The sequence below is a fragment of the Ambystoma mexicanum genome, chromosome 3p (assembly GCF_040938575.1).
Source record: "Ambystoma mexicanum isolate Mex_15411 chromosome 3p, UKY_AmexF1_1, whole genome shotgun sequence".
In the NCBI taxonomy this organism is placed as follows: domain Eukaryota; kingdom Metazoa; phylum Chordata; class Amphibia; order Caudata; family Ambystomatidae; genus Ambystoma; species Ambystoma mexicanum.
Genome location: NC_090925.1, coordinates 137,089,265 through 137,104,080, shown reverse-complemented (window position 1 = coordinate 137,104,080; position 14,816 = coordinate 137,089,265). Strand labels below are relative to the sequence as shown.

The following is a 14,816-nucleotide window of genomic DNA, read 5'->3' as shown; positions in this document are numbered from 1 at the left end:
TAATTTTTTTATTTGTACTGTGCACCGAACCCACAGAGACTGGCTTGGAAATGACTGTACAGCAAGCCATGTACTATCAATCAGAGCAAACGCTTGTTTTGAATTAACATGCCAAGATTCACAGACAAAACTGATCAAATGAGATCATATACAGTTTATAGAAAGGAGAAGTGCTGGAAATATGATTGGGTGGTGGTTGTGGGGGCGTGTTGGGGGAGGGGCGGTAATTGGTGGCCTGTGATGTGTTTGGTCGTTCCGGTTTTTCGCTTTGGCAATCTGGCCACCATAAGGGAGGAGGAAGCAGGAAGTTACAGTGCAGATTGGCTGCAAGGTCCAGCCTGTAAGTATATATACAGGGAACCTGCAGAGTCCGCGAAAGGCACTTGCCGCTCCGGAACCGCACTACGTGTGAGTGTCTCTTTTGTTCACGCTGCGCGGCGGGGATCCCTTGCCAGAGAGTGAATCACCCCCCACCCCCCAACACCCCCCATCTTGCTCGCATCATCACAGACGGGATATTACAGTTTTGCCCCATTGCTGGGAAGTTATTGGTAAGAGCACTCTGGACGGGATGGAAGCGCTGCACTCTCGGGGGGCACCTGGGACTGTTAAAGCCTCGGAGGATGGGGACCCGGAGAAAGGAACACCACCACCCAACCCACGCAGCATCTCCACGGACTCAGGACTTTCCCGCATGGATTGCGGGCGTTCCTCAGCATGTACCACTTTATCATATTCTTCAGACTGCCTTGATTCCCTATCTCTGCCAGGACCCGGGGCCCTGGACGGGGAAGCGGAGCCCGCTGCTCAGACTGGGTGTGAGGCGGGGTCCCAGCAGCTCCGGGGTCCATGGTGGAGAAAGCCTGCGAGGAGCGAGGGCTCGGGGCTGGGGCTTTCACTTTCCCAAGATGCACGCGGCGCAGGGGGAGATACAGAAGCAGGGGGGAATGTCACTGGTTACCCGCTGCCCCCCCCAGGATGGTCAGGACCCCCCAAGAAAGAGAAAGCATGGACTGAAGGCCCTGGGGCGCATCTACAGAAACTGCTCCCGAGAAAAGTAGACACGCAGCCCACGGAGACACCTGCAGGAGCCGGGAAGAGCTGCCAAAGGTATCTGCTGCCCTCTACAGGTATGATGCGCAACTACACCAGTGAACTGTCATTTCTGAGGAATCGGGGAATGCGCTGCTCCGCTGCCGGTGCAATAATCCGCAGCTTCCGCATAGTCAGTTCTTATCCTCACCCCCTCTCACCGCAAGGTGCACGGCAGTGTAACTGCGCCAGAAATCACAGCCCAATTCTCCTTTCTACAGTTAAGCTAATCTGTAGTGTGTGAAATTGCACATGTCTGTCATCTCCTGAACCAACAACATTCTCTCCCTCTTGCTTAATGTGTGCCGGGGTACTGACACATAGGAGGTCATAATAAGTTTGCCGGTATCCCGTCGGTAATTACGGCAGATACCGGCAAACTGACCCTACTGTTTCTACCGCCTGATATTCCAGGTGGCGGAAACACCAGTAGCCCCCTATGCCGGCGTTTGCTGCAATTACCGGTTCCGGTAACTGCAGAATTTTGTTACTGGTGGGGGGCTGATTTACCAGCAGGTCAGGCCTGGATGTAGATAGGCTGAGTAGTGTGGGTTCCCCCCCAGCTCTTGGCCCTGTTGTGTTGTGCCCTGACCCAGAAATGATGAAGCGTGCAAGCTCTGTTTGCGTGGAAAAATTAGTGGCCGTAGGCCTTTTTATTTACATACAATAATGGCACTGTACACTGGTTATGACAACTGTACAGTAGCTAAACACTTTTTGGGCCCTCGTGTCCAGGGGTTGGGATGCCCCCCTTCCTTTAGCCTCCCTTTCGTTGTCCTGTGGCATCCTTTCCTGGACACGTGCCGCCGCCTACGACTTTTTCTTCTACCGTGTACCGTGAAAAAGTACTCAGCGTTCCTGCTCCGGCTTCCTCTTTTCTTTCTTGCAGGGCGGGTTGGGTGGAAAAACGAATCCTTTACCGCCTTATCCAGGCCCTGGGAGCTTACCCGAGTGAGGTGAGCTCCTAACCTGGTTGTGCCTTGGTCCTGCTTCTCTGGGGTATTTGTACCCCTTCCACCTTTGTTGTGCTGATTACTGGCCGTTGGTGCTCCTTCCTGTCCTCCCCACCCCCCTTTGTTACTTCTCTCACCTAGCCTCTATCTTTTTGTGTGTCTCTTTGCGCACCGCGGGTGGGGGCGCCGCCTGGCTGCCCCTCCCTTTTTCTTTCCTGCTTGTTGTGCTCCCCCACCCTGCGCCTAACCCCCCAGGCCCTCCATCGTGCCGCACTTCGTGCAGCACGGGGCCTGGGGCATCCGTGGCCCCCACCGGCAAACTTGTGTTTGCCCAGTCTGGTAAAAATGCTTGTGCTGGAATTCTGGCAATTTTACGAGCATTTTTTCCGGGCCAGGGAAACTGATAAGCACAATAATTGCCCTCACTGGCACCTATTAAATGGTTTTAACCACTTTATTGTAATGTTCAGATGTGGGGTTTGTGGTACGCGTTTCCGAAAGGAAGTCATTTTTTAATTAAGCCAGCCTTCACATTGTCATGGCAACATGCGCGGGTACATGCTGCTCATTGGTACTGGAAAAGGTTCCAGTTGATTGAACATGACTGACATCTCACGTGCAATCGGGCTGGCGGACATCTGATGCGCACTCTGGCCGGCTGGCCCCTCAGTGCACTCTGGCTGGCTGACATCTGATATGCACTCTGGCTGGCTGGCTCCTCACGTGCACTCTGGCTGACCGGCTGGCCCCTCACGTGCACTCTGGCTGGCTGACATCTGATGTGCACTCTGGCTGGCCGCTCACGTGCACTCTTGCAGGCTGGCCCCTCACGTGCTCTGCTTCAGGAAGCTGTTTGTGCGCAGTAGCGTGCCTGGGCGGGCACGGGCTCCATGCATTCTGCACACACCCGGACATGGGCCTGTTTTTGGTAAAGCTGGGAGAGCCAGGGATCTCTTGGTTAGGGCCGAGCCAAGGCCGAGCCAGGGGAATAGACGCGTGAAACAGGAGAGGTCTGTATCTGGAGCGGGGGGCGTAGAAGGGAATCTAGGGGTGCATAAAAGGATCACCATAGGGCTGGGAAAAGAGGTGCAAGGGGGCAAGGGTCCAAGAAGAGTGATGTGTGGAAGCTGAGAAAATAGGTCCAAGGGGGGCGGGGGGCGGGGGCCGTGAAAAGGAGTCCAGGGGCTGTGAAAAGAGGAGCAAGGGGGCTGGGGGCAGTGCCCCGACTGGTGTGACGGGTCTGGGGCTGTGAAAAGGAGTGTGAGGGACCTGGGGGACGTGAAAAGGGGCACGAGTGGACTGAGAAAAGTGGTGCAAGGGGACTGGGAGCTGTGAAAAGAGGTGCAAGGGTGCTGGGGCTGTGTCAAGAGGATCGAGGGGTCTGGGAGTCGAGAAGAGGGGCTCAAGGGGGCTTAGGAGCCGAGAAAAGGAGTGCGAGTGAGCGGCGGGCCGTGCAAAGTTGTGGAAGGGGGCTGGGGGCTGAGGAAACGGGTGAGAGCGGCCTGGGGCTGAGAAAATGGGTGCAAGGGGCTTGGGGCCGAGAAAAGGGGTTTGGGGCTGGGGGTCAAGAAAAGGGGTGAGAGGGGACTGGGTGCCAAGAAAAGGAGTGCAAGGGGGTGGGACGAAGAAAACGGGTTTGAGGGGATGAAAAAAGGGTGCAAGGGACTGGGAGCTGAGAAATGGAGTATGAGGGGCTGGGTCCATGAAAAGAGCTGCACCAAGGCTGGGGCCGTGAAAAGGAGTGTGAGGGGGCTGGGGGCTGTGAAAAGGAGTGCTGAGGAGCTGGGGGCCGTGAAAGGGAGTTCGAGGGGTGTAGGAGTGGAGAAGCGGGGTGCTGAACGGCTCGGGACGAGAAAACGAGTGCGAGGGTCCTGGGCCGTGAAAAGGTTTGCAAGGGGGCAGAGAAAAGGGGTGCGAGGGGTCTGGGGGCCGAGAAAAGGGGTGCAAGGTGCTGGGGGCAGAGAAAGGGGTGCATGGGGATGAGAAGATAGGCCTGGGGCTGAGAAAAGAAGTATGAGTGGGCTGGTAGCCGTAAAAAGGGATCCGAGGGGGCTGGTGTCAGAGAGGAATACATGTTCTCTTGGGCCCTGTTTAGTTTTGGAAGCAAGATGCGATACTCGTTGTGAAGGTGTATTTCCTGGAACCAAGTAGTACTCTTTTCGGTCTTGCAACGCCCTGCCTAACATGAAATACCAGCCTCCAGGTGTCCCACAGGGCCACCACAGGGGGCCCCAAGCAGACCTTTGCAGTGGGCCCCTGATCACCTTCTGGCAGGGCCACCACAGGGGTCCCCCAAGCAGACCTTTGCTGGGGGCCCCTGATCACCTTCTGGTAGGGCCACCACAGGGTCCTCCAAGCAGACCTTTGCTGGGGGCCCCTGATCACCTTCTGGTAGGGCCACCACAGGGTCCCCCAAGCAGACCTTTGCTGGGGGTCCAGGATCACCTTCTGGCTGGGCCACCACATGGGGCCCCAAGCAGACATTTGCAGTGGGCCCCTGATCACCTTCTGGCAGGGCCACCACAGGGGTCCCCCAAGCAGACCTTTGCAATGGGCCCCTGATCACCTTCTGGCAGGGCCACAAAAGGGGTCCCCCAAGCAGACCTTTGCAATGGGCCCCTGATCACCTTCTGGCAGTCCTTATTAGAGCCATTATTGTGACTATTTTCAAAGAGACCCCACCCCTCCCCCCTTGCTCACTCCCTGGGCCATCAGAAAAGCGTGAATTTGTATAGTGAAGGCGGCTTGTTAAATTAGTCACCGTTAGTACATATATATTGTTTGTATTCCTATAAGGGTCATGGTGTGCAATACAAACCCTACAACAAGCCGACAGACAGAAATTCGCTGCTGCATTATAGTAGCTCACATCCTAGACATGTAAGGGACAACCTCCCTTTGGGCCAATTTTTGAGACTCAAAAGGAATGGTTCCAAGAAGGAGGATTTTAACGAAGAAGCTGTCAAGATGCAGAACAAGCTACATCAAAGAGGCTATCCACACAAGATAGTTAGGAAATCTCTCAAAAAAGCTAATGACAACAATCGGGAGTCCCTATTGGAATACAAAGAACATTCTGAAACCAAGAAAGATTCCAAAATAATCAACACCTTCAGCAATTTGTCAAATGATATCAAGAAGATAATCTTGAGAAATTGGCCAATTCTGGAAAAAGGAGAGACACCGATACCTAGACCTGTTGCGTTCAAACGCAGCAAAAATTTGAAAGAACAAGTCACCAGGAACGATGACTTGCTCAGACCGAGATCCACAATGAGCCTGTCTCAGTTATGGGGTCTTCCGAAAATTGTGGGCCATTATCCATGTGGACAGTGTGTATATTGTAAGTGTACAACAAAGAGCACAGAAGTAGACATAGGGCTTAATTCTAAATGGCAACAAAAATCACATACCAATTGCAATTCCACCTTGGTAGTTTATGCCATCTGGTGCCCATGTGAAACAATCTACATTGGTAAAACTGATCGGAAGGTGAAACTCTGCATTGGTGAACATAAAAGCTGCCTAAAGAACCGAACCAAAAACGCACCTATGGTCGAACACTGGATAGAATATCAACACACATTGGAAGACCTGAAATGGACAGTACTTTACAAACTGACTCCCAGTATGGACTCCAACAGGGACAAAACAATCCTCCTAAAAAAAGAACAACAACTTATTTTTTTAACCAACAGTTCCAGGACTGGCCTCAATGAGAAAGTGGATTGGAATCTGTAAATTGTTATTCTAACACTAAAACAAAATACAATCGACTATTACAAACATACTTGACTTACCAACATCGCGCGTGGATGACAGCTCTTTTTCCAATGGGGTTCGCCTCATAGTTGCGCGAGTAACACGGATGAACATTGATTAAGGAAACAAAGGAGGAACTTGTAATATCCATGCACAACTAGCTAAAGGTACTAGCTTGACGTATGCTCCAATTACACGATACGTGAGCGCTCAATTCACATGATATGCGAGACGTCTGGAGACCCGTCCATTCAGGTATTTAAATCATGTGATCTACCGAACACGCCAGCAACGGCACTGCAAGTACGGATGGAGAACTACTGGAGGAAACACACTACGCGGTAAGATTTAGAACCCTGTGCATAAGATTTAGCTACATGTAAAGTCTGTAGCCCTTTAAGTTAGCTAAATACAGACTTCCATTCATGTCAAATGGAGTGCCGTATCTAACAAGCTCGATCAGCTGCTCATCTCCTCCTGCTCGTTCATGCATTGCGACCTTGACCTCTCACCCTTTAACTCGAGCCTCGTTAAGTTTTGATTAGCGTAGGCGGTTGCGAGATGAGGTTTTCCTTTACGCCTCTTTGTCACTTAAACGCATCTTATGCCTTTATGTTTACAGGCCACTAAATAGGAACCCGTAGCACTTTGGCAGCCATTTGTGAACAAAGGAACGTCACAGGACATTTACCCTGAGTCCGGTCCATAAAACACGGATAAAGCTTCAACATTGTAAACATGACGGATAAGGGCATTATACGATTTCTTCTATTGCGCAACCGCGATTGTATAAGGAATGCTAAGCAGTATACTCCATCATTAAATGCTTACATTTCTAACGTCTGCATAACATACAGACAGAGATACATTTCGTTTTTTGTTCTTTCTTGTCTCTCTGATGCAGAATAACCAATGGTGTTCTGTGTAACCCCAGACTGTAGCCACTTGGAATTAAAGATCGAACAACTCGGATGATCTTTCTTGTACTCCTTCGTGAACTTCCATTTTTGATGCAAGTGATGATTCTGTTTTTGAACACTAACACCTTGATGCACAAATGTATCCTAAAGAGTTTCCTATTCACCTATTCCTGCTCAGTGCTTCTAATTTGCATTTGATGGTGCCTCAACCTTTACTCCCACAAGTTTTTTCATTCATACTGAGTGTCACCGTTTCGTTTCCTTTTTAGACCACTTAAAGTGATATACTTACCAGTTTAGGCAGTTATATCATATGTTGACCATTATTCATAAATTAGGTCGACCATTAATGTTCATTTCTTCTTATTCACTAGAGAATGATTAAACAGGGCATTACTTATTTCCCTTTTCAGACATGGTGTCCCTCCCTTGCTGTTTCATACAATTCTTGGACCATTCACAGGATGAAAAGAGTTTGGACTATCAATTCACATGAATATGTGCTTAAAGCTATGATATTTGTTATTGTGTCTGTCTTTTTATTTCCTCTTGATTGATTCTGCAATAATCTGACTGTAGCTGTTATTATATTATTTGTACCCTCACCAACATCATTAGTGGGTTATTTTTGGTTTTGGTAGATGGCAGACTACCCCTGAAGAATTTCTGTTTACTTTGCTTACACACACGTTCAGAAAGAAACATGTTGGGAAAGTGATAAATGAATGAATGAGTATGTCTGAATTTGAATTAGAACGGATGTAGTGAGTGATTAGGTTGATTTTGGTGACATTTGCACAACACTACCCCGAGTGATCTCAATCTTTATTCACTCCTGGTTTTCACACTGTTATTATTTTTTGGTATCTGTGGTGATTATTCTATATATTTTTTCTGTGCTGTTTTACCTCCAATTATGAAGAGGTACATGTTATTAGCATTTGCACTTTATACCAGTTGTCTGGTTATTAAGTTTTTTAATGTTGACTATGAACAAACTTAAAGTCTTTTAATGATGATGAAAACAAAAAAATTATATATATTTTTTGTAAACCTTTTTGGAATTTAATCAGTAACTGGTGTTTAATGTTGCAAGCATTGGGACACTAATTGAAAAGGGATCAAATCAAGCCCATTGGCACTGTTTTGTTTGTTGTTCTAGGCGTCACCTAAAAAGTATAGAGAATGTGCCAAAAAGAGGGCTCATAATCCTCTTACCTCCCCATAGGTGTTTGTTTGTAGTGCAATACAAACCACCTTTCATACACACATTACATGTGATTAACATTGTACGCGATACCAGAGCTTTTTACCGTTTTCAGTGTAAAAAGCAGAAAATAAACCGTGCTATACAGCACAAGCCATGTTAATAAGCAAGTAACCAGTGCAGTCATTAGTTCTGCATGTGTAGCGGGTAATCCGTGTCTGGTGTGTCTACTGTGCATGCAGTGACGACCCGTTGTTTGTATTCTGTTATTTCTACGTCACACAATGTTCTAAGTGACTTCTCTATCCTGTTCCACATCCTGGCCATATGGTATATTAGTGAGAGTGCATAACCGTTCACTTATCTGGACCTTTGATCCGTCAGGGTTATTGCCTTGGTGTTAGCCCCCCCATAGCGCGTTAGGTGCTTTACTCTAATCTCATGTAATGCTCTGCATACAGACAGCTGGTGCTTAGTACCGCTTCTGAGTAGGTGACAGATCTTTCTGCTGCTATCAATTGTACGCCAAGTGGCGACCGGATTACATGTTACTCTTAAATAATCTTTTAGTTTCGGGCTCAGGGTACTCACATGCGTATAGTGGTATCTGTCCATGTGTAGGGATTAATTACACTGTTCATTTTTTTTTTTGTAGCTAAATGCAATTTGTTTTGCTCATAATTGTACATCTTGACGGTTTTTTAATCGCGTGTTTACGTGCACTGCCATTCATATTTATATTCTTTCTATTGTTTTATTTTATTTGTGTTCCAGTTCAAAATAGCTTTTCACATACATTTATATAATATTTAAATATGTTCAATGCATAACAGTAATTAGTATACAATATTGATAGAGTACTTTCAAAACATCAAAATTAGAATTCATATCAACCTACAATGAATTCCATTCCAAAGTCTAAAATTGTTACTAAACAATCACATAATCAATAAAAGTGCCCGATGTGGCGTATGCTAGAGGTTTATAGCAATTGCTACCTACATATATCAGACCGACGTCCCTATGCCCTCACCACCCTTCCATGGCTTCCTTATTGCAGGCAGGGGAAGGATGGATTGCCACCTCTTGAAAAGTGCAATATTGTGGTGACCATTCTCGACCATGAGGCAAATTCTCAAAAATAATATGTTTTTATTTCATTAGGATCAAGGATAAATTCGCCAAAAGAAGCCATATAAAAATGCCCTGATGGCTTACATGGAGTGAACACATGTCTGCTTGACTCCTCAATGTGCCTTTTATTACACACCCTGCAGTTTCCTTCTTCTTTAGGAACACCCATTATAGGGACCGTCACTACAAGAGTCAGCAATTGGTTAAAGCGAAGAAGCCTTAAGAACCATCCTAATGCTGGATCAGGAGCCATCATCATGTACTTTTGGGGGCACAAGAAGTGAATTTGACAGTCTTAATCTCTGTGTGTTTTTTTTTTTTTTTTATTGGCTAAATGTTCATGGTTGCACACCCAATCCCAAAGTTTGAGTTTCTTAGTGAATTCCTTACTCAATATATGAAGATCCTCCTCCCAGTTTGGGGGCCATCCAGCTTCCGCAAATAGTTTTTCATTTAGCCTTTCAAATTCTGCCAAAGGATGGCCCATCTGGGCGTTCATATGAATACCCTGTAGGGCTAAAAAAGGACAGACCTTTCTGGCTTTTATATAGAGTAAGCCTCGCTGTAAGTACAAGTGTCCAATCAATGAGGTTAATCCCAGTTCTAACCTCATGGCCTCGATTGGGACACACTGTGGCAACCACAGGAGTCATACTTTCTGTAAAAAAGAGCGACTCCCTCTTCAAAGTAACACGGTAAAGTTTATTTACATTTTCCCGGCGCCCTGCCTGCATCCGCAACCTCACCAACCAACAGCCTCTCCAGCCTCAGCAACGCTCTCTCACTTCCCCCGAGCCTTCCTGATTCAAACCTAAACATTCTGGCATGCGGATGCGAGCATGATCGCGTAACAAAGCACAGCTGTAATGATCCAAAGAACCACAAGCTATTCGCATAAAAAGTATTAACATAAGCATACAACACCATCCCCCTCCCTAAAATGTGAGCAGAACAGTATTCAAAACAGTACATTTTAAACATAAACAATGAAAATAATAAAACAATGTAGTAACCAACATCTTGATAAAGATCTAAATGTTCAAAAGATCAATAGGTAAACTCTTGCTCAAAATCTTAAGTCAGTCAGTTCATTATGTAATCTTTCGACCAAACAGGATGCCTTCTTGCTCTATCCATTTGCAAAACAGAACCATGTGGAGACATGACCACACTCTCGTAGTCTTCACTCTCTACTTCACTCTCCATCATCCGTTCATTCACCCCGTTACCCTCTCCATCCACAACATCACTGTGATGCTGGTAATGCATCGGAGGGACAGGGCCTCCGTATCCTTACTGCTTTTTATCGTGTGTTCTGTCGTGTTTACCGCGCAGGAGTTCATGTGGGACTCCTGACTGTGCAGCTCTCTCTTTTGGTTTTGGTGAACGGACCCATGGTGTAAAAACAAGGAAATATCAAGGCTGAGTACCACAAAAGGAAATACACCAAACACGGGTTTATAAAGATTCACAGATCTTTATTCTACTGCGCAGTTACAAAGAACAGAAATTCAGATAGCTATCTGGCCCTCAGTACATCACAGTGAGTACCAGCCCTTCAGTGTGAGGAGTGAGAGGTGCTGGACATTCAGGTATTTATACAATTCAGTAAGGATGTCCAGCCCCTCTGCAAGTTAATAATCTGTGGTCTAGAGGTTCGTGCTGAGTTCACATATGGTTCATACATTAATATACATATGGATTACCATGCTTTACATCTTAAACAAATCACAATGGCAACGTGTATCACCAGGTTTAGCAATAAGCCTTAGCACATATCCCATCACAATGCAGTTCAGCCAGTGTCCACGCTTGGTATTTACATAACATTGTGACTGATGTATGCTCGTGGATGAAGCTTGTTAATGCAGACAATCCTAAGAACACAAGTTATGCCTGGGACAAGGTCTCCTTACCCAGTCTAAACATGCGGCCCTCGGACAGTCTAACCATTAACTAAGTGCAAAGGTCGGGAAGGCTTGGTTACAAGTTGGAAACACAGTCCACCATTTTAGAACACAGAATTACATATAAACAGAAATCAAAATGGCGGATGTACCTAAAATGGCGGTGAAGTCGATCCAAAATCGGAACATTGCAACGCGGTTTTCTTCACAGAGCTAATGGGCTTAAGCCAATATATATATATATATATATATATATATATATATATATATATATATATATATATATATATATATATATATATATATATAATATATATTAGGAGGCACAATATGATTTCCCATTTAAAAAACCCTCCTTTTGGCCTAAGCCAAGCGCCAAACTACTTCTAGTCACTTTACGAGTAATTCCACATTTCAATGTCCATACATCCTGAATCACAATCATCAGAGATATCGATCACCATAAGGTCTATGATAGAAATTTCTTTCAACACATATTCGTTTGTCATTCCTTCTGGGGCGCATACCTTTTTGTCCTAATGTTCCCATAGTCTGTGCACAACATCCTCCTAATACTGAACATATGACAGGAAGACATTGTATACAGCAACAGAAAAACAACAGAATATCCAGAATTAGCAACAAGACTGAGAGTAGCTTCCATCCCAAGATCGTAAGAAGTCCCAGAACCAAGCGCTAAGATCCCAGTTTCCCTCGGGAACGTGCACTGAACTAAGGACGTGCAGGTTTTGTATTGCCTTAAAGATGGTTGGGGAGGAATCTAGACCGAAAACGCAACAAGTGGACCCCACTAATTTACATACTCCACCACGCTCAGCCAGGATGACATCTAATGCCATCCGCTTCTGTAGGGCCACTAACCTTATCGCTTTCTGTTTTAAAGTCATGTTATAGAGTATGTCAGTGGTCCGGTTGATGGTCCTCTCCAGTACTCTCGCTAGTCTTCTGATATCTCCAGAGTTTAATATTTGTCCCCAAAATGGTACGAAAGATTTCGCTACGTCACCCAGAACTTGTGATTAAGTATTGCCATTCTCATCCCATCTTGGACGAGCTTTAGAGATTTCCATGGTGTTTGCTATGAATACCCCGGGTAAACGAATTCCTAAATAACAGGTTCCCTGCCAATCCCTAGGTAGCCATGGGAAAGCTTTATTACTGCAAACGAAGTAGACAGGTTCACCTACATACAGAGGTCTGTCCTCACTGGTCAAGTTCGCAACGTTCATGCAACCCTTGAAATCACCCATTGACTGAGTATCATTCCTCTGTATGCAGAAAGAAACCTACTCAGGGCTGTGGTTAACAGTGTAAGAAGGTGGCGTGGCATCCCTATTGCCTATAGGAGCCATCTTGAAAGAGATTAAAGATTGAAAAGGTCAAGACAGTTTATCAGAAGGCCTAATAGAAGCAACGTTGAGCTTGCTCCTATTTGCAAACGGTGAACATCCCAGGGGCGTTAGAACTCGTTTCTCAAAATCATTCAAATTCGTTCCATCCAAGTTCCCCGAGATGCTATCGTTCCATCGGCCAAAGAATAGAGCCCTTAAAGAACCATAACATGCAGTGGTCAGAGGTAAAGGATGAATATACCAGCCCAACCCCTTGTCTCCATGTTGCGGTAAATGTGAGCAGACCCAGCAATTAGACCTATTAAAAATGGCATGTGTTGCATTCATGATAAGCAGTAATGTGTTATTGTGGTAACTCTGTCTGTGTTGAGAGTCTCTAGGAGATAGTGTGCAGATGCATGAAAGGTGTAGAAGCAGTAGGTACATTTTCAGTAGGCAAAAGAGTTTCAAGCGGATGTACTTCTTCCAAATACCAAAATCCTAAGGCAATTACTATTGTGAAGCTGGTTAACATACTCACAAGACAACAAAATGTTTTAAGAGACCATACTTTCAATTGTCCATTGTTACGATCGGGCACACAGTCACTTATTTGTTCCGTACATGTGGGGGCGATTGCAGGCATTGTTTCTTCAAACAAAACACTCCAGAGTTAGTTGCTGGCGATTTCCTGATCACACGTTTTCTTAGTCCCTCCCTAACCCTAGCCAAACGGAATTCCTTAGAACAGGGCCAAAAGACAAGCCCTTTCATGATTTTTCCTGGTGGCACAGCCGAACCGTGCACTAAGGCTATCTTGATGGCACAGCACAGCCGAACCGTGCAGTAAGTCTAGCTCCGTGGACACAGATTGTACCTTGTGACTCCTGGTACAGTGTGATCTGCGAACAACGTGTCGTTGCTTCCCGATGGAAGTGGTGGATTTGTGACAGGATTTAACAATGGTGAAAAAGGATCTGTAGGAGATTGTGGAGATAAAGCGGCTGTTTCCCCAGGCCCCACGGGCTCAGGGAGGGTCTCTGAAGCACTCTTGATGCTGCTCAATGCTACATGATCACTGGGAGCAGTGCAGGTAGGAATTTCTGTATCTTCTGTATCGTGTGGCAAAGGGAAGGGAATCCTCTTGATATGCGACGCGTGGATCCAATGCTTTTGTCCCGACACTCGTACGGCGGTCTGTGTGGCCAGTAGAACTTGTTGCAGGCCTCTCCAGTGGGATGCGAGGCAGGATGCTCGTTCAATTGATTTCACGAGCACCCAATGGCCGGGTCGGATACTGTGGCCTGGCCCTTCGTACTTTACTGGAAGGGCTTCTCGCACTTGTTGGTAAATCAAATACAGATTTTTAGTTAACCGGTCACAATAGTCAGAAAGAAGTACATGTTCAATGTCCCGCAAAGATTTCAGCTTAGGTAAGTTCCAAATGTTAGCTGGCCTCCCCATAACCACTTCAAAAGGGGAGAGCCCAGTCCTAGTCTGTGGAGTTTTCCTCATTAATAACAACGCGATCGGTATGGCGTCCGGCCATTTCAGTTTGGTGCCGGCACACGTTTTAGCGAGCTTGTTTTTTATGATGCTGTTGTGTCTCTCTACCAAACCCGCACTTTGAGCATGTCTAGCCAAATAGAACCATTTATCGATCTGTAATCCCGCGCATATCTGCAGAATTACAGCAGCAATAAAATGTGGACCATTATCCGACCAGATGACCCTTGGCAAACCAAACCTAGGAAAATATTCTTTAAGCATGGTTTTCGCCGTTTTCATTGCTGTGGCATCTTTAACAGTAAAGGCTTCAACCCATTTACTAAAGGCGCAGATAACAACTAGTACATATTTGTAATTATTGCAACGCTCCCTTTCAATGAAATCAAAATGTATGACCTCAAAGGGGAAAGAAGGTGGACCAACCCCTAGGTGTCGTTCTACCCTTTCCCATATTATGCTGTAGACCGATCATACAGCTTTAGACAAAACGGTCAGCAGTTTTCGAGATTTTATCATTCACCCAGACATTCTGTAACATTTTGGAAAGCTTCTTCGCACAAATGTGGGTGGGGCCATGATCCATTGCGACCATCATTGTAATGTACGCATCTGGCAACAACCATTTTCCTTCTAACTTGTCCACCCAACACCCGTCATCATCCAATCTTGCCAAACCCTCAGCCCGTTTCTTAGATTCTTCTAATGTGGCATCAGCATGAATACTCTTTGCAGATTCGATACCTTCATCTATAGTACAAACATTGGTGGCTTCCCTTCAAGTATACATTTCTGAATAGAGATCAGTGGCAGTCTGTTTGGCTATCTGGTCAGCGAAAGTGTTCCCTTTTCCCACATCTATGATTTTCTGATGCGCTGCGCATTTCATGATTGCTAAATGAGTGGGGAGTGCAAGCGCGGAGAGTAACCATACGATCAAGGAGCCATATTGGATCTTTGTTCCATGTGAGGTCAAGAAACCT

At 46.1% G+C, this 14,816-nt stretch overlaps 1 protein-coding gene across 1 annotated transcript in view; it reads left to right on the top strand.

Annotated features, from left to right (window-relative positions):
* Positions 1–284: 284 nt before the first annotated feature.
* The window catches only part of LOC138580166 (killer cell lectin-like receptor subfamily B member 1A), a 162,955-nt gene continuing 148,423 nt past the window's right edge, over positions 285–14,816 (top strand). The window contains exon 1 of the mRNA XM_069650496.1: positions 285–1,130. Coding sequence (XP_069506597.1) covers positions 572–1,130 — 559 coding nt within the window. The 5' untranslated portion in view covers positions 285–571. The remainder of the gene's footprint in view (positions 1,131–14,816) is intronic.